The following is a 24,304-nucleotide window of genomic DNA, read 5'->3' on the forward strand; positions in this document are numbered from 1 at the left end:
CTTGCGTATATTTATGTCTTATCATATTCTGGAACACTAAGGGATTGCATTATTGAACCAAAAAATCAGCGACAAAGCAGTTGAACATAAATATCCACTGCATGTTTGTACAGTTGAACATAAATATCCACTGCATGTTTGTACAGTTGAACATAAATATCCACTGCATGTTTGTACAGTTGAACATAAATATCCACTGCATGTTTGTACAGTTGAACATAAATATCCACTGCATGTTTGTACAGTTGAACATAAATATCCACTGCATGTTTGTACAGTTGAACATAAATATCCACTGCATGTTTGTACAGTTAAACTTCCATATCTCGAATACCAGGGATATGTCAAAGTGAGTTGGAAATCCCAAATCTCAGTTTTTTCTTGGCTCCATCATGTTTGAAATAACAAGATTTGACTGTACTTTCTGTCCAGTGACTATTCAAAACCTGTTCCTGTCCTTCATGTGTATAAAAAAAAAAAAAAAATTTAAATCAAAATTTTATTTTATTGTCTTCTAAAAACATAACAAAATATCAACTTAGGACAACCTCCAAACTACATATTAAACTTATATACTAACAAAAATCAATTTGCTAAAATTATTTTTTTTTTAAATAAATAAATAAAAAAAACTAAGAAGCCCTCCAGTACAAGTTATTACAATTCATAACAAAATAATGTACATTACTCCTTTCCTACTGAAATATCTGTTGTAAAAAATCATCCTTAAAAACTCCTCCTTGGAATGTGCATTTTACTGTTAGAGATTGCTTTCACCTACATATACAGGTATGTAAAGTATGATATACGGTTATAATGTATTGCAAGTCTTAGAAAAGAAGTATATGAATTTGGCATACACTATGTGACTACTCCTTCAAAACACTAAGCTAGATAGTTCAAAATTCCCAGTTATACATAGGTATTCCCATGATTATGGTGGGTTCAATCAAAAATTGCAAATACAATGTACATGTATTTCCAACGAAGATTCCCATTCTCAGATCAATTCAATGAAGCAAAACAAAAAGAAAGGAGAAAGTTCTTATTCTTTATAAATATAGATAAGCTCTTTCAAAATTCTGAAAACATTTTCACCATTAACAAAAATTCTCAAAAGATTTATAATCTTTAAAAAAAAAACTTTTAAATTAAAATAATAGTACCTACATATACATAAGACATGCAAAATATCACAGACTTGACTTTGGATGGATTTAAAGAATGTCATTTGAAGTAACCACAAGTTACAGCATGTAAAGATACACATAATTAATAAACCACCATTATTCTGTACTAAATAACATGTAACAACATCTACTGCTCACTAACATTAAACAGACTGAGAAGCATGTAATATTAAAGAATTTCCAAATACATGGACAGGACAAAAGTAATATAAATGTACTTAATATTGATTAAAACAACCTAAGATGAAAATTGATGTCTTTCAAGTTTGATGTTTAAAGTAAAAAAAAAAAAGATAAGCATAACTACGTGATACAGATTCAACATACAACTACAATCAAATTCTCCATCTCTCAGGTAATGCAGTCAAAATTCAATCTAATTGTTAACTACAATTAAATTCTCCATCTCTCAGGTAATGCAGTCAAAATTCAATCTAATTGTTAACTACAATCAAATTCTCCATCTCTCAGGTAATGCAGTCAAAATTCAATCTAATTGTTAACTACAATTAAATTCTCCATCTCTCAGGTAATGCAGTCAAAATTCAATCTAATTGTTAACTACAATTAAATTCTCCATCTCTCAGGTAATTCAGTCAAAATTCAATCTAATTGTTAACTACAATTAAATTCTCCATCTCTCAGGTAATTCAGTCAAAATTCAATCTAATTGTTTAAATTGTACAGAAATGCACAAATACATCAGATGGTGGTCTGAGGGTTACTGCAAAGACACCTTGGTGAAACACAATATACGGTATTCACCTCTCCTCACATGTTAAGTGGATACAGATAATTGTATACAAGTTTGCACATGTATAAAGGTGAGAACCATGACAAAACCCACTCTTCACATAGTGCATGTTCTGTTTGAGCATCTACTGGGATAATATCGAAACAGTTCATCCACAACTCGTCTCATGCCACATCTTTTATACCAAACAGCTGCCTGATATCTGTCCCAGCCTACACTTTAATATCCCTGCTCATCACTGCCCTGTATAATCTCTACTCCAGTAAAGGTTTCCAGTGCTCTGCCCTTTTCATGCAATCCCTCAGTTTTCATTTTTTGCCCAACAACTGCTTTCTTTGCTGTTCTAGTAAGCCCTCGAGGTGGTCTGCTCTCTTCTGTGCAGCATTAAACTGGTCCCTTAACTGGGTCACAACCTCTTCTTTCTTCACAATGGCTTGTTTCACCCTAATGAATACATATGCATTGCATTACATTACACCCCGATAGATACATAGTACTTTTTTGGTTTGTAAACCAATCTTTTAATTCTCAAGTGAGCAAAAATATACAGGTACATCATATGCATAAACATCGTGACTGTCTCACAACAACAAATATTTGTAAATCCCATTCAAGTTTCTCACATGTGAATAAAAGTTTGTCTACAGTGCAAGACATATTAATTTTTTTAATTTACAAAATATTAAAAGTGTGCAATTTCACTTTGATAGTACTCCGCATAACATCTGAACAGAGCTACACACATTGGAAACCATCAGGATCCCATTCATTGCCACTCAATGCTTTGTGCATTCATTTTTGAATTACTGTAGGTGATATCAATTTTATTTCACTAGACCTATTTTTTGCGCATATTTATTCACAAAACATAACGTTTGCAAATCTTTATTTATTGGTTAAGGCCAGATGATATAAACAAATTTTTCTACCTTTAACACTGAAGAGTTCCCATGGTAAAAAAAAATAGTTTGGTTGGTTTTGGTTTTCTCATTTATAGTTGTTTGGAACTCTTCTGTGTTTTAAGAGCAGGAAGGGGGGTCAGTAAACAATGTAAACAATTATGGTGCCAGAATCATTCAGGAGGAAATAATCAGGAAAAATTATTGGTAAAAAACATCATCAAAGGTTACAGAATGCTACGAAAGGTTATGTATTATCCCTTGGACGTAAGATAGTGAATGTTGATGCCAATAACAATGTGGTGATCGAGGAGAAGTTGGCTGAATCAAGAAAAAATTGTTCCTCTGGTGATAATTCACAAGAATGCTTAGGAAATGAAGACAGGTATCCATCTGATGTATCAGAGAGTGAGGAATCGGAAGAAGAGCATGAGGAGATGATTTGTTGGAGAAGTGGGAGACGAGTTGTGGAACTTGGAATTCAAGTGGACAATTTGGAAAAAGGTTGTGCTGCGTGTGGTAGACCACTAGATTTAACAACGCATAAGACATTGTGAGGACGAAAAACGGTATGGACTTGGATCATTGCTATATATGAGGTGTCAGCAGGAAGCATGCAGTCATCTTTCTCCTATTTCTACTGGGAAACGTCATTTTGTAGAAACTAACGTAAAATGGCACATCAAAGAGATCCTGTATTAGGCATTTCTTTATTTCTTTTCAGAGATGAATAGCAAAGGAAAATAAAGAGTGACCAAAAAAATAAATAAAACAAACAGTAAAATCATAAATGCATTGTAAATTATTTTCAGAAGTTGTAAAATTTTACTCTTATATTATGGGAGATAACTCTTCTTTGTCTTGAGAAAATCAGCCAATGTGATTTTTACAATTTTGCTTCTACTCAGAAAATTCACCCCATATGGTATATGATTTTTAAGTTTATATTACACTTTAAACATTAAGTCAACATATTATGAAGTTTATCTTAATTTGTAAACCTTTACTGAGGGTGCAATGTCCATATATGTAATTTTATTGAAGAAGCAATTGATATTTTCCAAGTGTAAAATTTGTAATGCATTAATATTTTACATGTTATGTTGTAAATCTTAATATCAGTACACTCTGTTCTCCCTGACAACCAATTTTTGAGGTATAGAAAAGGTAAACAAATGAAGAATAAACTAATTTACCATGCTAACTATTGTTTTGTACTTTTTTGGAAATATGGAAAATATTTCACTCTCCAAGTCAAAGGGGAAAAGAATTCAAGGAATTATCCACTTTTATAAAAGAATGACATCATATAAAGTATCTTCGAAAGACAAAAAATTGTTTGTATCATCTGTCCTTAAGTCTACTGTACATAAAGAGATAATTTGAGAGAAATAAATTTTTACAAACGACTAGTTTTGTGAAATTACATGTACATAATGTTCTTGTGAATAAAATATGATTTACAGAACATGTATGCCATCCTTTACACAGATGAATTAAACTATCATAATTACAAAGAAGCCATGCTACAGGTCTAACCTTTTGTGAACTTCTTCCATCTCCTCATCCTTTTGTTTACGAACACCCTCCATCTGTTCTTTGCATTTATCCAGCTCAATACGATGTCTTGCTCTCATTTCAGACATCTCGTTTTTCACACGTTTGTTTTCTTCATCCGTCGTCACCAATCTATCTGCAAATTCCTGTCGGATTATGTCCGAAACTCTGTCCCGTTCTCTGTGCATTTTGTCTGTGAGCTATACCACAAAGTAAAAAGAGAAATCATCAGGATTCAAAATGCATGTATTTCTGCAACACTTCTATATCTTCAAAATTGCACACTACTTGCATCTCCATGGACTCCATTGATAAACACTCAAACTAAGTACAGTCTAGACTGTCGTAAGTGACCCTTTAAAAGACTGCTGCAAATAAGGTAGCCTTTGACAGGACATTGCTGAATACAATCTGGGTAATTACAGATTATTTCAAAGACACACAATAAATCTTAAGAAACCCCTCGTAAAGGTGTTCCATCTTCTTCAGTTTTCATTTCACACCATGCATGGTCAATTCAAAGTAACATCAAGGCATTGGAATGTTTAATACTTAAAGCATTACAAAGACAAAATGAAAAATTCACTCTGTAAAATTTATTGACATACAAGGTACTATTTTTGATGAATAAATTTGTTGGCCAATGTAAATAGTATGGCCTCTGATCAATCGTATTTTAAAGATTTGGTCTTTATGAAATCAGTTTATTTACTAAATATTTTGAAACTACATATAGATGTGTATATGCATGTTATTTAATAATTACAAAGAAGTGAAATTATACCCTTTATTGACCAAGAGATTCGGGCATCACCCCTGACTACTAGGCATGAACCAGCGAGCCTGACAAGCCCTATCATTTTATGCTTCAACATACATACTCATGTTGTTGACTGATATTTATTAAATGAAAGCTGTGATGATTTTCTAAAACCTGGCTGAATCAAACCTCTAGGATAAACGATTGCCATTGTTTGTCATGTACTAAAGGGAGATAATACAGTCACTTTTGATAGATAATAGTGTTGGACAGGATTAAATATAGTCAAATATGACAAAGTCGCTTAGTTCAGTGGATTGTAAATGCATTCTGGACTGCATTTGAGTGAAACAGTTGGAGTCAGCTCTGAACACCCACCTCTTGTAGATTGTATATTTCCTGATCTTTCTGACTCAGCTTGACCAATATACACTCATTTTCACCGCTTACTTCTGTCAATCGAGCCTGAAAATCATAAACGCATTGAATCATTATGAACAGTAAGCTTAGCAACAACAATGTACAATAGTTTCTACTGCAGAAAAGTTTATCCTTACCTTCATTTCATTGTACTTCTCCAGAGCTTGCTGTTCTGATCTCTCCAAGTCTTTCATTTCTAAATCATACTTTTCCCTTAATCTCCTAGAAAACAACAGATAAATGAATTAAAAAACTCAATTTAAAAAAAAAATAAGATGCTCACAGGCCTTATCAGTTACCTGAGTTAAAAGTATCACTACTCCCAACGGCTATAAAATCTAGAAACAATTTCCTGTTCTGAATATCTAAGCTAAATTCTAATATTCAGCAACAGTATAAAACAAGAGGTACTGTGAGCAATGCTCACTAAGAATACCCCCTGCTTACCCCAATCTCCCAAAGGGTGTTGGTAATAGGTATTATGTATTATGATCCAAAAGGTATCTAGGAACACAGCATCTCCATGCGATGAAAAAAGCCATTAAAGAATTTAAATGGAAACCATATTGCTACTTCGATGTCCAGTGCGCATGACCTTTGACCTTTTGACCCCAAAATCGATAGGGAACATCTTCATCCCATGGGTAGTCCATATGTATGATATGGTGACTGTAGGTGGAAAGGATAATGCTTTAGAGCCCGGAAACCATATTGCTACTTCGATGTCCAGTGCGCTTGACCTTTGACCTTTTGACCCCAAAATCGATAGAGAACATCTTCATCCCATGGGTAGTCCATATGTATGATATGGTGATGGTAGGTGGAAAGGATAATGCTTTAGAGCCCGGAAACCATTGCGTCTACAGACGGACGGACGGACAGACAGACGGACAACCCGATTCCAGTATACCCCCCCACAACTTGTTGCGGGGGGTATAACAAGATGTGGTCTTAAAACTTTACCTAAACCTAAGTTAACTCAGGTGACCTAATAACTTTGAAGAAATACCCAAAATATGTATTACAAAAATACTATAAAATCCAATTACTATTCGATACAAAATTTACATACTATCCAGTTTTATGCTGAACAAAGTTACCTCCCCTTTAATTTACATTAGCAATTGATAACATACCTAATTCTGTTGTCTGCTGCTTTCTCTGTTTCCTCACGGCTAGCAGTGGCATCCTCCTCTAGTCGAGAGATCACTAACTCGATCTCCTTGTCCCGGTCCCTCCTCACTTGATCCTTCAGTTCCCGCTCTTTTTGTAACATCCATGTTTCCTGCTTCTTCATATAGTTCTCTTCCCATGATGCTTTTTCCACAGCTAGTCTTTCTCTCAATTCTCGAAGTTCAGTCTACAATAACCATATCACCAATACACAATAACTTCTTCATCCAACTGTTTTTGAAATTTCATGATTGTTTAAAACCCTTTCATCAATGAGGTAACTTTCACCAATGAGCTTTTCTACCTTGTGTCTATTTTCCTGCTCCTCCCTGGCTTTCTCAAACTCGGATTTCATGGCAGCTAGAGCCAAAGCATGGCTGTCCTCCAGTTGTCGCTGAAGCTTGTCCAGCTCAGTTCGTTGCCGTGACGCCTGCTGGGCCACACGTTCCTTCTCCTCCTGCACCTCCTGATACAAACGACGCCTCTGCTGCTGATAGGCCTCCTCCTCATTCTGCAGTTCTTTCTCATATCTATAAAATTAAAAAACTGATATATTTAAAGAGAACTACAACATTCAATCATTTCAAAAGCTCTAATGGACAATTTTGAACCCAAAAATGAACTGCCTCTGCTCACACTACATCAAACAAAAGGCTCATGGGCCACATCGCCCACCTAAGTCACCTTAGCCCTGCTGTTGTTCAGCTGTTGAGATTTGTACAAAATGTTTTTCGATCTTCATTCCCATGAAAATTTTTAACCCCATATTGTAGCCCCAACCTAGCTCCAAAGGGTCACATGATAACCATTATACAAAGTCAAAAGGTCAAAAATGAAATCCAAGATCTTGCCATGAAATAACCTATATACAAAATTATCATGGCCCTGTTTTTCTTAAGAAGATTTTTAAAGATATTTCCTATATATCCACTTGTATACATTTGAATACCTATTGTGGCCCCATCCTACCCCCTGGGACCATGATTTAAAAAACTTGAATCTACACTGTCTGAAAGCATTCAACTTTTCTGTCTTTTTTGAGAAGAAGACTTTTACATGTATATAACCCTACTCAATTTTTGTCCTTTCTTGATTATCTCCCGTTTGAAGTGGACATAACCCTTCTTTTGAACAAACTTGGGATTCCCTTCAACCAAGGATGATTTGTGCCAAGTTTGATTGAAATTGGCCCAGTGGTTCTGGACAAAAGGATGAAAATGTGAAAAGCTAATGACGACAACAACAGATGCCAGACAAATTCTGAATAAGAAAACTCCTTTGAACCTTCGCCTTAGGTGAGCTTATAAGACTCTCTTATGAGTAGCCATGAAATATAAGGTGATTCCACCCGAGAGTTGCAAAAAAGCGGTGAAACCCGAGGCTTTGCCGAGGGTTTTACCGCTTTTTTGCAACCCCGAGGGTGGAATCACCTTAATATTTCATGGCAACTCATAAGAGAGTATTTTTCTCTCATATTTCTAGAGTTTTCCGTTTTCCTTGTGCCTAGTGACGCCATTTTTAGAATTTTCCAATTAATTAATTTTTTGCTGTACATTAAAAATAACACCAGAATCGAATTCTATGACCTTCATTTTGGCAACTATGTTGCCGACAAAAAATCGGCCGACGAGTGTATAAGTGAATTGTATTAGAGTTATTCCTCTTTGAATAAATCAATAATCAGGGTGATGCGTGACGTAACTCGACAGTCCATCAGCGCGAAACATTTTGACAGACCTAATCAGAATATGAATCCACAACTGCACGTTTTTTTCTTAGAGGAGCATTGATATTGATATTAATTGAGCAGTTATTTAATGACGAGTGTGGGAAGAGAGATACCAAGTGGTTTTTGTTGGTGAATATGGGCATGGCTAGACTTTCGTTTTCCACGCGTGCAAGGACTCGAGTCTCATGGGACATTGAAGGCACTTATTTCACCTGAGAAACGGACAGTAGATGTTGACAGAGTGAATGTGGAGGTAGGCCTAGAACTAATAGACCGTGTGGGCTGGGTTTCTGTGAACTGGCATAGGCCTAATGCACCGGATGACATAGGTGCATGAGGAATTTGTGACTTGTTGAGTGTGCAGTAATTGTTCAAGGAATGTGTATTTTTTGTGTTCGGTCACATACACCTGGAGATTATCAGGGACATTACAATCTGTCATTTTTTGTACAAAAGCTTTGCAGACGCTAGTGTTCGTCAATCGAGGCGAGGTAAGTTGCAAGGTAGTTGTGTATTGATTATGATGTCACGGGATATGCAAGATAAACGTCACGTGATATGAAAGATAGAAATATCTTACATACCTTTCCTTCATAGAATATCTGTATCTTACATACGTAGATATGAGAGAAAATGTTCTCTTGCAATGACTGGTTTACCTCTGTTTAGCTAGTTCTCTTTCCCTTGCACAGGCAGCCTCCTTTTCGTTGGCTAGCTGGTCACGGAGTTCCTCAGTCATCCTGACATATCGCTGGGCAGCCCTTTCATCCGATTCAAGGATCTCCGCCTCATGGATCTGTTTAATTTTTTTAATTTCATTTTTGTGCTTGGCTATCAGCCTTTGAATTTCTGGTTCAAGACCCTGCACTGTCATTTCCTGCCATGAAAAAATATACCAAGAACATATATTTATGTAGCGTCTATATGATCAAGGCCATCAAAAGTTATGATACACTGTGATGAACTTCTTCTATCCTTCCATTACAAAGTTCTCGGCCACAAATTTTTTACCAGTGACCATAACCTTGCCGAATGACTTAATATTCAAGGATATATCACATTGCTTGTTGGTGAACTCTGTACCAAGAATCAGTCTAATAACTCCATTACAAAGTTATGGTCTAGAATAGATATTTAACCTTGTCACTCTGTCTGATGACTTTGACCTTAGCCTTTAGTTTGGGATCCTAACAATGACAAATATTTTACAACTTATTCTAGTCTTGACCTTGGCCAAATGATCTTGGTTCAGAATCACAAAATATTGTCTGTTCATAAAAAAATGTTTGCACAAAATATGAGCTTTTTATGTCTATTCATTACGTGTACATGACATATTTTAATTTTTTTTTTTTTATTAAAGATCATGACATAATCTGCTAACAATGAACATTCGAGATAATTATGACTTTCTTATGTTCTTCTACTTCAAGATTATGGCCTAGATATCATTACTACAGTAACTTAATCTGAAGAGTCGGATCACATCGAGTTAACAGGCACAGATCATCAGATCACACGAGGTGCGAAGTGAACATCTGATGGTCCGCACTTGTCAACGGTACGTTATCCAACTCTTTGGATCAAGTTACTGTAGTAATGATAAATTTATTATATACCCTCTTATGTATTTTTAAATCCACATGTATAAGATAATGAAAGAAAAAGTGAGCAAGCTCACATACCCCATGCTCCAGCATTGCTTGACAATGCCTCACATAATGAATGGTAATGCTATGCATTACTGCAAAAACACAGACAGCTCGAAATTTTAAGTTCAAAAGGGACACAACTCCCAGAAAAATTATTGAATCAGAATTTTTCCTGGGAATATGCACATCTATACAGTGTGTCCTTATTAACTACAAAGTTTCACGAAATTCTGTTGCAACAGAGGAGTTGCGCTGACAACGAAGGGACTGATGGACAGGTCAAAAACATATACCCAACGAGGTATAATAAATGTAATCCAAATCATCAAAAACACAGACAAAATTATACTTTGTGTACGCAGTTTTGTTTGTGACATGGTCAATATTTAAAAAAAAAACGTTGCATTGATGCATTGTGACATCATCAGTTTCAGAGGATACTGATACAGACTCAGAAAAATAGTGTGGTGATCCGGTAAATTGGATCACATTCTGTGAAATCCACAGTATCAAAAAACGAAACATTGATGGGTATAAATAAAATGCAGTATGAAAGGACAGGTGATAAACAGAGATATTTATACAAGTTACTAAATCTTAGTTTTCAGAGACTAGAACTATTCATCTAGCTTGTTTGCTAGATGCTCAAAAGTAGTGTATCTACAGAGCTCTGCACTGGGACTTGGACCCAGAAGCCATGAATTTCACAATTTTCATTAAAAAAAACCCATATTCATGATAACTCTGTCCAGTTTATGTTCTAGATGTAAGGGGTAACGATGATTTTTAAAGATTTTATGCACTTTCCCATAATGAACCATAGAGAACCACCCTAGCAGCAAAACTTTTGACCTAGAACCATAAATTTCACAAGTTTTATAAAGGCATCTTCAAGATTTCATGCATTTTTCTTTATGAACAAGGGGCCATGAATATCACAATTTTGATAGTGGCATCCATGCTCATCATGCTATGAAAACAGTTTGCTAGATGTTTGGCAATAAAATATTAGAATTCTGAATACCACATCATTCTCAACTTTTTTTTATCCCACCCTTCAGCTTCTGGGGGTGGGAGTAGGGGAGTGGGTGATGAAATTCACGACTTTTATATCTAATCACTAATATTCATGTGCGACTCAGTATGCACAATAACCGACAAAAATAAATTACAATAAGTCACCTAGATCTCAGGTGACCAAAAAATGTAATTGGTAAAAATCATCTGAGAAAAAGATTCAAACCTCTGTAGGATATAAATTTGCCATCTATAGATTTGTACTCAATGCTTTATTCTACTGAGCCAACCAAACACATGTTATTGTAGGTAATAATATTTAATTAAACAGACAAGGAATACACATGTACATGTATTACTGGTAGTTGTTTTTTTTTTAACATATTGGGACAAAGTTATTCCTCTTTTAAACCAATCCATGGTTACAATGATGTCCAAGCAACATCAAATTGTTATAAACTAAATAACTCTCATAGTCTAAACAAGTTACTATGAATTTTTTTTAAACTGCATCTGTCAAATTACCTTGATCTTTTTCGTTTTATCCTGAATCCATCTTTCTCTTCTTAACTTTTCAGCAGCTTCATGCATATCTTTGATCTTCTGAATATCTATAGCATGTCTACAAAGGGAAATAATTCAAAAAATGAGTACCAATTTATTTCTGTAACAAGAGTGTTCTATTTCATTGCAATAAAACAAGATGACTCAAAACCCTTTCCAAAATTGTTCTCTGATAAGCTCTTTAAAGAGTTCTATAAACAATTCTGTCCTCCTCTCATCTGTTTCACAGCTACTGCTGATAAAGTCAGCTGATATGATACATTACCTCAATATGCATATTTCTGCCAGAAGAGTTTAGAATTATTCGGTGTGACCCTACCTGTTACTGAGAGATATTCAGACTTGCTTATCATTAATTTTATGAATGTTTCTTCAGTTATAATTCTAGTTTGGTTTCTATGCAATAATGAGAAATGAAGATAGATGAAAGAGCTGGTCAAAATGTTCATCACTGTCTTAAACATTAATAATGATATTCTGAATCAAATTAAACATTGAATGTGTTAAATTTGGATAAGGTGTGAATCTTTTCATAATGCACAACATGTAGTATTACACTTACTTTCATAGGGGATGAATTTTTGTGGTTTTGTATGAAATTTCCATTTTGTTTGCAAAATATTTTTATATGAGTTTGCATCCCTTTTCATATAATACATGGGAAAATTTAATTTTGAAGTGGTTTAACTTCATTGAATAATTATTGTTAAATTTACACTACAAGTAAAATAGTTTCATTTATCCAATGGACAATGTTTACGAAACACTAAGCCGACATATAGAAGCCAATCTCATTAACTGACAGCATTAATCAGGAAAGTGACTTAAGCCAGTGTGTAAATCCAGCCTGATTTTCAATTTCAGATTTCCAGTTAATTAATGTTCAACATTTGTAGAGAAAACATTCCCAGAATGAATAAAAAAATCTTTTTCATGTGTCCTCTAAATCCTCTTACTTTTCTGCCATTGTCTTGATCTTATCTTGGTATTTTTTATCCACTGTCTTCAGTTCCTTCACCAACATCTCACACTTTTCACTCAGATTCTTCTTGTCATCAATTAACTGTATCAAGAAATAAATGAATCAATGTTATCGACTTATTCTGCTGTGTATTACTAGCTATGGAAATTACCAGAACTTCTGATTTCCCGATGATTAATAGCACCATGACATGGCAGAAATAGTGAAGGATGAAACCAATCTGATTTTAAAAAGATATCTGCTCACATAGTTTGTTACACAAGAATTTAACAACATCCTATTCATGGTCGGAGGAAATGTTCAGTCAGCCAATGATATTACTGCAGAAGAAATCTTAGCTGATTGTTAGGAAATCTCAAGCTTGTCCTTCATTGTAAATATATACTGCATCCCGAGCCTTTGCAAAAGACTAAAATGTTAGGAAAACAGAGTTTTGTGTGAGATTTTATGAGAACAAAGATGAAAAGATAAGAATTAGTGATGAAACGATTGTCCTATTACCTCAAATGTATACACACGAGAGCTGAATAGCAAATTAAAAGTAAACACAAAATGGACTTTTGAAGTTATATGTATTGTGATTGGCTGTTACATGTACTGTGATTGGCTATAGCAATCTCATGATTATTCATTGTCTCGGGTCATCAGAATGTGACCCTCAATGTGAGTTTGTTAGATATTTGTGTAGCAAATATGCAAGCGGATTTAACAATTAATCTTAACTTAACAGGAAAAAGAGCACTGAGAGAAAGAGATTTATAAGTACATAAACATTCAGCTTATATATACAATAGAAGTATGGATAAGTCCACTGAGAAAGAGATTTATAAGTACATAAACATTCAGCTTATATATACTATAGACTAAAGAAAAGTGGAGGACACCAAAAAAAAGAAGAAGAAGAATGAGGGGAAGTTACTCAGTGTACCTGATCTATGAACGATAAATGTCTCTTGATTGTTTCTTCATATTCATCTTTTTGAACATCAAGTCGCTTTTTCATTTCCTTCTCTGTCTCTTTAGCGTGTCTGACTGTCAATTCCCGTTGTTGATTCTACAAGTGTAAGGATACAGATTTATCAAATATTAACCAAGGTAGTAAGCAATATACACGTTTTAGGTACAAACCTGGCTCAGGGGTCATCAAACTTAAGACATGCTCACTTTTGATCCAAGTCTCATTTTAATAAAAGGAACAAAAACTGAAAAAGTGAGACAGATCAAAAGTGGGCTGATCTAAGTTTTATGACCCCGGGGCCAGAGATTTCTGTTTTATATACTGAGGTACATGTATATGATGTACATAGTATTAAAATGTAGGCACCTATATTAACTTAAGATTTTTGATTTAAATGTTGACTAGAACAGTGTGTGATGATATGCATCTGTATTGGGTACTAACCAGCGCTTTCTGTAGCATGGTGACAGTTCTCCTTTTCTCCTCCAGTTCTAACCTCTGGGAGAGGACCGTGCTGGTCACTTCATTAGCTGTGGCTTGAGCATTCTCAAGATCAGTCAACTCATCAGCTGATGGAACCAGAGGTGGTGGAATCTCAAAATCCTGAGAAACCTTGTTTAATTCCTACATAAATGTTACGAACAAAAGGAAGATACAAGTTTTATGTATTCCTTATACAGAAATGTTCATAATACCAGCTACCTCTAAAACCCTGACATTATATTTGTATATACAAAAATCTAATGATATTTTTGAAATTTAAAAATGTCAATCATCAGTAAATTCATGATCATCACCTGTTCTACTGCGCTTATTCTGTCCGACACCTGCACTTCATCCAGGAAGGACATGATACTACGGAGTTTATCATCAGTGAGATAGCTCTCCTTATGACGGGGACCATCTTTGGATTGAGCCAGCTCTCTCAAGCGGTTCTCAGTCAGGTGATTACTATTGTCTATTTCTTTATCTATTTCATCCACTGAAATGACACATTAATAAAAAAAATCATTTTCACCTCAGAAATTCAACAATAGTTTCTTCAATTTTTTCTCATTGAATATGAACCTGCCATTCCATGAGACAGTAAGAAACATAGACGAACATCTGAATATTTCTGTAAGTTGTGTTAGAATTATTTTCAACAAGTTCACAATGCAAGGGAGGGGGAGGATCTGATGATAGGGGAAATAATCCAATCTTACACCAAGCATTTTTCCTCTCTGGTCTGGGGGATTCTAGGTGTTCGTCTTCCTCCAGTTTTTTCAGAGTTTCCAGAAGATCATTCAGTGTAGACTTTGCCCCTGCCTCGCTCCCGTGAATGGTTTCTCTACTACTCTCCAGTCGATTAGAGTCTAACTGCTGGACATTGCTTGCAGACTAAACAGAAAACTTATACTTTTTTTCACTTCATTTTTTGTCCTCCTGATTCTTTTCTTGGCAATGAAGCTTATTACCTTTTCTTGTACATTATATCTGACAATGATAATCCTAGTGCTAAATCAAATTATTCGATGACTGAATTTCATAAGACCTGTTAACATGAATTAAGAACTTTTAAATTTTAAGATTTCAACAAAATACCTCTAGCTCTGTTTTTAAGTATTACCTCAAATTCTGAGTCCGTCTGATCTGCTCTAAGCGTGCTGACTGTTCTGGAACTGGACCGTGCTGACTGGGAACTCTGGAGCTCCGAGGAAACATCATCTTTCTCCTTGTTAGTCTCCTTGTTTTTATCGACTTTCTTTTTACCTAGGTTTGTTTTGTAGGGCGTTTTTGTGATCTTACCACTGGCTTGCAGATAAGATACCTCCTGTTCAGCTTTACGTTTTACTTCTTCCCTTTTTACTTCTCGTTTCTTATGCAAATCCTAACAATACATGCATGACAATGCATAAAATGAATCTAAGTATTCAGTGATTGAAAAGAATTGCCATCATACAATAAGAGTTCTGCATGGAGATAAAACAAAAACATCATGGAACCTTTATCTTTACCATTAGAGTGAAGAGGTACATACCTGGATGGCTTGAAGCCTGGCTTGTCGAGCTCTCTCTTCTCGAACCTTTTTTCTGTCTTCTGTCCTTTTTTTCCCCGATTCTTCTTCAGACAGTGTAGATAAATCTAGTTTGTTATGACTTTCTCGTACTTCTTCTCTCTTCTGCTGCATCAAACGTTTCAGTGCAGCAGTACCTGCATTCTGCCTTGCACTATCACCAGAGGCATGTCCATTTTTCTGTCGATATGCACGGTACCACCTCTGGATTTTGGTGGCAGCCGAGTTTAAAGTTTGTATGTAGTCCTCCGCTATATTTCTACCGACAGAAGTCTGTGTGTTGTTGGAACCATTCATATGCATGTTCTTCACTTGATTAACAGGCGTTTTGTGTTTAATATTTTGATAAGAATTTTCTATAGAAGTAAATGAAGTCCTTGGAGACTTGCCCTTCACAACCATGTTATTTGCAATCCCATTCAATGACTGCAGAGAGTTATTAGCACCTTTCTCAGCCCCTGTCACAGATCTGGAGCTTAGGACATTTTGTTTGTGATGAGCAGTGACATCACCACTGAAGTCTTTATTCCCCGTGGGGTTCTTCATTCTTACTAAGGCATCAAAATCCCCCAAAATGTCACTAGGAGAGGGAGGTTTCTGTTTCTGAGATTGAAGTTGTTGTAAAGCTTGAATTTTGCTGTAACTAGATGACAAAATGTCCTCATCTGATTCCTCATCTGTACTACGATAACTTCGTGGCTGGAATACATTTTGTACAGGACTAGGAGAAACATTCCCATTTCCATTTACTCTAACACCAGAGGGAGATTTCTTTGACTGCAATTCAAATTCAACAGAATAATCAGATGAGATATGAAACTAGTCTAGTCACGTGAAATTTTCTAGTGTTTATGAATAGCATTATCTACAAAAGTTTACTCACAGGTTGTTGCCACAACACTTGCACAGCATTGGGTGCTGGTTTTTTGGATTTTGCTGCAGGTGTTTTAATTTTTGGCTGAATGGAACTTTCAAACAAAGCCAAAAAATCATCCCTAAAAGAAATTAAAGTAAAATTCATATTACTGGGTTCATATGCTATATGAAGACTGAAGTTGTCCAGTAATTACAACCATAATCCGATTCCAAAATAACTATTATACCTAAAAGTAAAAACTAATGATATACAATCACTAATGCTTTCCATTGGATAACAAAGTACGGGCAATTAAAACTTGAAATTAATGAACTCATTTCAGATTAATTCCATTTCTTATCAAATGAGAAATCTGTATAGTGGATCAAAATATAAACAGGTTTTCTGTACCCTGGTGATTTTCCTTTCGCTGTGTTTTTTTTACTAGCTGAAGATAAGTCACTTCTCTGGCTTATATTACCTTGACCTACAAAACAAAAGAATCAGATGCTCCTAGATATATTCAAATTTCTTTCGACAAACAAAATTATGTTAGAACAACTTAAAAATTCTTTGTTTGCAGTTGGTGATCTGAGTTCAGTCGGTAGGTAGGTAGGTACCGGGTAGGTAGGGGTTTTGAGGGTGCAGATTCAACACACATCAATAGTAAATTTTGTTTTATTATATTGGAATTGATGTACTACAACTTTTCCATGCTAACACAATTATATCAGGACTGGAAAAGCACCTGGTTTAAATAAGGATCCTGGTTTAAGTATCAGTTTGACTGACATTTAATCCCTACTGATGCACACAAATATGAGGACAGAGCAATAACTACAAAATTTTCTTCATTTATCATGTCACTCCACACATTCTTTCATTTGGTAAACTGAGGAGTATTATAAAAACTCAATAGCTGGTGTAGGAAGAACACATCCTGCAGTGTCCAAAAGAAATCACTGAAAATTAACTGTTAAATCAAGATATCAAGAATAACCTAAAAAGATTTTTTAAAAATCTGAATGCACCCAGTTCTTAGTTGTTGAAGGAGAGAACCTCAGAAGTAAAAATTTAAAACTAATTTTCATTTTAGATAAATTCTAAAATGACAGGAGATTTTCCAGTTACTGTCTGAACACTGTTTTATTCTGAATTTACACACTGCAGTCATGTGATTTCAAAGTGTTGATAGCCCTTGATATTTCTGGCACAAATGCAATACAATGTGCTGCCAAGGGTTATCATGTCCATACTAAAAATAAGTGAGTAGAAGCAACAGTCATTGCCCCAATACTTTCACCAAGATGATAAATCTAGGACAGAGATCAGTGTTCATTGGAGTAGTGACAGGAACTGTACAGCACAACCTGTTATGCAAATTATCATTTTTCCAGTGAAATTCATGTAATCACCAGAAAAGCTTTGTATTTTGTTTTGGCTCATCTTTCAATTTCGACGGAAACATTTTCATACAGGTCTAAGTATTAGTTTTTATGTATTTTTCTTAAAAAGTAGAAATTAGATGAAACATGATACATGTAGAGGTGTTTGTTGTAAACCAGCCATACTGGCAAGGGACTTCCTTATCGGTTGTTGCCCCCACGAACCGATTCTCTAAAAATACAAGCTTGCAAATCCTACCAGCGGCTCCATTTTTAAAAAAAAAAAACTTCATTGCTAAGAGGTCAGGGCTTGTCACTAATACTTTGGAGTCCATTTTCATTTATTTTTTTTTTTACAACTGTCTGAGTTTGACAACTTCCTCTGGGGGAAACTTACCTCAGTATAAAGTCGTCACAAAATTTTAATTTAAGCCTTCATGTAAATTTCTCTTAAGCATATACCGTATTATTTTCACCTTTCTACATTTGCAGACAGTTTTACCTCATTTTGAATTCGTGCAGACATAGTTGTGTTAAAAGAGAGATATGAGAGAAAACAGTTTTGCCCACTCTTAAATTCGCCCAGTGACGAGGATGAAATGGGCAAAAATAAGACGGGGGCAAATATTTTCCTGTATACGGTACATGTAATTATAATTCAACAAATTGCAAATTTTTAATTGATGAGCATGGGCTCCTCAGTATAATCACCTTGAAAGGAATTTCTTTTCACGCTGTCAGATTTATTGCCATCCTGAAAAATTTAAATCCAAATTTTATTTTGAAATCATCATATCAATAAAATAACATGCACTTGACCAATAACTGACATCAATTTTAAGTGAGATAGAAACTTTTTAAGTTTTTGACGCCAACTTACCCCTTGTGACGGTTTTGAACTAGATGCAGAACTGGGACGATTCAACTGACGAGCTGAAGACGATTTCTTTAAAGATGATCTAACAGATATCTGAGAGCCTGTGAGACTCAGGTCATCTCCATGACTTCTGGCAGACATTCTACAGCAATATTAAGACATAATTATTTGTGTATCATGAGAAAATAAAAGTGAAATATACAACATATATTGGCACCATAATGAAGATATTATAATGATCCTTAATAACAAGTTTTAAATTTCTGCCAATCTATACCACAACTCAATCTAATGTACTGTAACAGAACTTTGCTAACCATATAATATTCAACCTATTGTGGTGTCTCTGGTTAGAACATTTGTTTCATGACCAAAGGTCATAAGTTTGAACCCTGCTCGTGCCATGGCTACATCCGACCATTTCAAGACGTCACAGGAGGCTCATGGGCCACATTGCTCACCTGAGTCACATTGGCCCATATCTAAAGATTTTCCATATATATACACATGTAAAACTTTGGTCCCTATCGTGGCCCCAACCTACCCCCGGGGCCATGATTTTTACAAACTTGAATCTGCACTATGTCAGAGAAGCTTTCATGTAAACTTTTCTGGCCCAGTAATTCTTCAGAAGAAGATTTTTAATTATTTTCCCTATATATTTGTATGTAAAACTTTAATCTCTTATTGTGGCCTGCACTACACTATGTTAGTACTAGTGCAGAATTTTCTCTAACCACTGGGGCTAATACTTATCATTTCCATTTGTGGAACTCTTCAAATTAAAGGCGCGTAAAGTCCAGCTACCGGGACAACATAATGTAAACACATTAATACTTAGGCATACGTAATATGAATTATGGTATCGAATACATATTATAACCGACTGCAAACCACAACACTGATTAAAATTCTAAAGTCAAATTTAGGAATTGATTATTCTTACAAGAAAACAGACGAACTTATTAAACTATGTGAGGAAGAGAATCTACTAAATTTGCCAAATCTGACCAATATAAAGCGTCAATCGCAAGAAGAACTGTGAAGGGAAAATTCTATATGCACATCCAACACAAGAACTTTTCTTGTAATTAATGTGATGAATATGTTTTTAAAGTTATTCTGTCAGACTATGAAGACATTCTATTTTATCATACAATAAGGACAGGTTCATATGGCATGGACTTTGTAATCGGATTAATCGGATGTACCTTTTCGATTGATTAATCGAAAAATAATCGAATTTTAATGATTTCAAATTTATTGCACAAATATATTAAATTTACTTTATGTTACCCTAGATATTAAGTTAATTAGAATAAAATCATTAGATTGATTGTGTCTTGTTTAACATCACTCTCGAGAATTTTTCACTCATATGGAGACGTCCAAAATCATAAGTAGAACTTTGAAGTTAATCCCATACTTTCGATTTTATTTTCCCGGGACTTTTGTTGTTCTTATGGGATCCGGGTTAGAATAGAGCCTCATTACCCCTTGCTTGTTGTAAGAGGCAAACAAAATCCTAGGCCCCGTGTCACAACAGGTGTGGCACGATAAAGACCCTCCATGTTGAAAGACTGTAAGCACTGAGCATAGGCCTAAATTTTGCAGGCCTTTACCAGCAATGGTGACGTCTCCATGTGAGTGAGAGATTCTCAAAAGAAACGTTAAACAATATTCAATCAATCAATCTTATCATATGATTCAGCTTCGTCAGCCATTTTTATTTTTGATAAGTCGCGGCAGGAATATTCGTATTATAAAAAAAAAATACTGACATCGACAATTTTCAATTTTCAAAATGACAATCAATTATTCACATCGTTTCAGGTATAGCGACCGACAATTTAAAGTCGGCGACAATCGGTACATCACTATTGGGAACTGATCTATAAACTAGGGGGAAGTTTCTAGTATAGTATACCAGTCCTCAATAGCATGCGACGGTGCATTATAGCAGTTATTCCCCTTGCCATTGCTAAGCCGACTGTAAACACACAGCCATTTGCATTTTCACCTCGGACGCCAAGATGTGAAACTCACCAATGTAATATATTTGATTAGAAAGTTCAGTGACATCTGAGCGTATTCAAGCGGGGGCTTGGGGGCAGTAGCCTCCAATAAGTATATTTAGCTGGTCATGTACATGAGTCTATTAAATAGATGTATTTAAAAAAATTAAGCAACCAATATCCTTTCTCAATCCCAGATGAAATTCAGTTTGCTTACATAAACATCAGTGACAAGAATATTTAGGAGAATTATGCAAGATAACTCACATGTGACAATTTCCTAAACAATGGATCCTATCTATTTTGGAATAGAAACTGTACATTTTTATACAACCTATTTAGAATTTAAAATACGGTTTAAAAACCAGTTTTTAAACTTCAACTTACACAAGAAATTCAATTTAAGACTTAATTTTTTCAATTTTTTCAGAGTATGCGAAATACATCGGACCGTCGGACATTTCCGGTAAAAAATGGATCGGTCCGGTTAAAGTTTGTATAGTTCCTGACCAAATGTCCGGTATTGTGTTTTTGTTTTGTTTATAGTATTTCCGGTATTAAACATGTTAAACTACTTCAGTTTTTCCAAATAAACGTGTATACGCAAGGTAAATCAGGGTATATATATGAATTTCTGTAGGCCCGTAGATAACCGTCTTTGGTAAAATCAGGATCGGACTACCAAGTATTATTGATGTACATGCCCTGTAAGCCAGTTATATATTTCCGGCGGGGATTATGATCCCCTACTAAAATATAAAAATGTGCAATTCCTGGTAGGAAATCAGGGAAACAACCCGTTCTTACAGAGAAAGTTGTCGCTAAGAAGAAGTGTGAGGAAACAAAGCGACAAAGAAAATATTAGCGTGCTTGGCAGGAAAACCAGCCCCGATTTGAACACAATGATCTCGTATATTGCATCTGGTGCAGAAAGGAAAACACTGCAAATTGTAAGTTCGTTTCTGGCTCTGATAATTATAGAATTGATTCTGTAAAAGGACACGAAAATAATAAATGGTGTAAACACTGCGCCAAAGTAACAACCACAAGTGACCGCCTCAGACATTCAGAATATGTGACTGAACTATTGAACAACCCTTGTTTTTACTTTTATTAGGATGAGCGTGATTATGAAGAACTAGAAGAGTCAGAATTGGAGGATTCTGAATATACTGACTGTGAAATGACAAAATTAGAAGTTGAAGGAGAGCTAAACTTGTTTTGTTATACTCATTAAAAATGTTTAAACTTGAAATTTTGAATCATGTTGAATCATTCCAACACAACATTTGGGCTAGTAAAATTTTATTTGGGCTACCAAATTTTGTACTCTCATTTGCCCTATAGGCTTGTACTCAGAAACATTAAGCGCAAAGATTGAATTTTGCACATAAGAAAATTTGGTCTGGTAAAATTATTTTTGGTCTGGTAAAGCTAGATTGTTTACCAGACCGAATTTCTGGTAAAATTAAAAATCATTCGCGTACACTGTTTTTTGCCTTTTAACAATTTCACTGATCGCTCACGCGACCATATATATATACTAAACCACCTTTGACGGCACTTATTTTAGTGCCATATTTTGGTGCCGGTATACTAGAAGTGTTCCAAACTTGATTATGGAAAATTCAAAGATTGGTGATATTTACAATGATTTTCAAATAATTCAATTTTTTTCATTAGATTAACTTCTGATCTTCTCAAATGGGGATTTAAACCTAACTTACCTTCGTGGTTTATAACGCCAGCAATCGTTAATGAAGATGTGATCCGGAACTGGACCAAAGACTGTTTATTCCATCAGTGATTTTTTAAGGCCCATTTTGGGTCTGAATTTCGGCCCTTTCCCTTCCTAAATATAGCAAATTTTTTCCCAATAGCTTGCATTTTCCCCAATAATAAAATTATGAAAGGAAAACGTATTTGAAAAAATAAACATTCGATGTGAATTATATATATAAGCTTTAACAAAGAGCTATAGGAATGATTTGGATAGAACAGTTGAAAATTTTAGAAGGTTAAAGAAAATTAGATGTGTAAATTAAAGATGTAATGTTTGATACCGAGCAAAGGTCGGACGGGCCTTCCGCGAAGCAAGGCTCTAAAGGTAACACGTATGTAAAAGAAAAAAGTCAAAATCAGCAAAAGAAAAAGAGACAATCTCTATATACGTTCACTGAAATTTTCGTGATCCATATGGGCGCCGCCATTTATTTTTTCATTACCTGCTTCAACAGTTATTCGTGTTTTATTTTGAATGCCAATAATAGAAGACTCTGACGTGCAATTCGTAATTTAAACACTCAGTTGGTTTAAAGTGAATAGTATAATTATCAATGTAACAGGTTTTAGCAAATAATTACATATAAAACCGTAATACGACTAAATAGATGAACGAGTTCATGAGTTTCTTTAAATAAGAATATACGATAAAATTACGGTTACATTTTTACCATTTTGAATTTATTGGTTAATTTTATTTAGTTTTATAACGGCCTTTTTCATTGCATACGGAATGTATTATTGTTGTTTATAATTGTTTGCTTTGGCAAAGAGAAAAAAGTCGAGGCTAAATGTGACGTCACAATGCACAGTTTACGTCGCCTTGCATTTTATTTCCCGCGTTCAATGAATAGGCGGATCCTGTAAAACTGTTGTCCCCATATAAACCCCTTTGATATTGAGATGTTACTGGGTTTTTAGCGCAAGGAAAATTTCATTAAAAATATATATTTTTAAATGAATCATAACCTACCATACTTAACGGAATTATGATTACCACTTGGGACACTCCAATGACCATTACATGGTTCGCTCGGTCCAACGGTCACACCGTATACATATTATGATTTTACAACTTATTTACGATAAAATTTATTTTTTCCAATTTGACTGAAATGTCGACAATTTTTCCCCATTAGAAAGCCACAGAACCCTTGTAAAAAATGTAGAAAAAGCACTGTCCATTCTTAATACACAATGCTGGTTTCCTTATATATCATATATCGCGGTATACAGATTATTTGGATCACTAACATTGAAAACAAAAGAATGCACTAAATTCAGTCTACGTATTTCTTTCCATTGTTAATGTAAATCTTAACGGTAGAAAAATCTTTCCATATTAAATTGTAGGTAGGACTGTGCATTCTGTTCTGTACGATTTCAGCAGAATGTTTACAAACAACCCCAAGATCCAGTCATTTCCAAGATTAGTAGGTCTAGATGTTATACTCGAAGGCGTTAACTGGAGTGGCAGAAAAAAACAAACGATTAAAAATATACAGACGACCGTCACTGTTTACCTTGCTTCCCTTAGACAAAGAGCATCTTAAAAACCTTTGATCAACTTGAGCGATTTTCACTTGTTCACTTGTCAAGGGAATCGGAAATGCATGTTTCTAACACATGCGTAAACAAACTGTCCCACAATCACCTGCGAGACTTCCATAAATAGTTC

The 24,304-nt window shown here is 35.0% G+C and overlaps 1 protein-coding gene across 1 annotated transcript; it reads right to left on the reverse strand.

Moving 5' to 3' along the window:
• Positions 1-485: 485 nt before the first annotated feature.
• LOC125671163 (centrosomal protein of 131 kDa-like) lies at positions 486-24,282 on the reverse strand. Its single transcript, XM_048906677.2, has 20 exons — positions 24,150-24,282; positions 18,833-18,971; positions 18,664-18,706; positions 16,979-17,054; positions 16,595-16,706; positions 15,676-16,488; positions 15,265-15,525; positions 14,861-15,035; positions 14,453-14,637; positions 14,100-14,279; positions 13,626-13,751; positions 12,672-12,778; positions 11,677-11,773; positions 9,142-9,359; positions 7,058-7,283; positions 6,717-6,940; positions 5,718-5,802; positions 5,539-5,625; positions 4,383-4,600; positions 486-2,388 (listed from the first exon to the last, which is right to left on the reverse strand). Exons 2-20 carry the CDS (start codon positions 18,968-18,970, stop codon positions 2,253-2,255), a joined length of 3,507 nt encoding a protein of 1,168 aa, XP_048762634.2. The 5' UTR covers position 18,971; positions 24,150-24,282; the 3' UTR covers positions 486-2,252.
• Between the last annotated feature and the right edge of the window lie 22 nt (positions 24,283-24,304).

The sequence above is a fragment of the Ostrea edulis genome, chromosome 4, assembly GCF_947568905.1.
Source record: "Ostrea edulis chromosome 4, xbOstEdul1.1, whole genome shotgun sequence".
Classification (NCBI taxonomy): domain Eukaryota; kingdom Metazoa; phylum Mollusca; class Bivalvia; order Ostreida; family Ostreidae; genus Ostrea; species Ostrea edulis.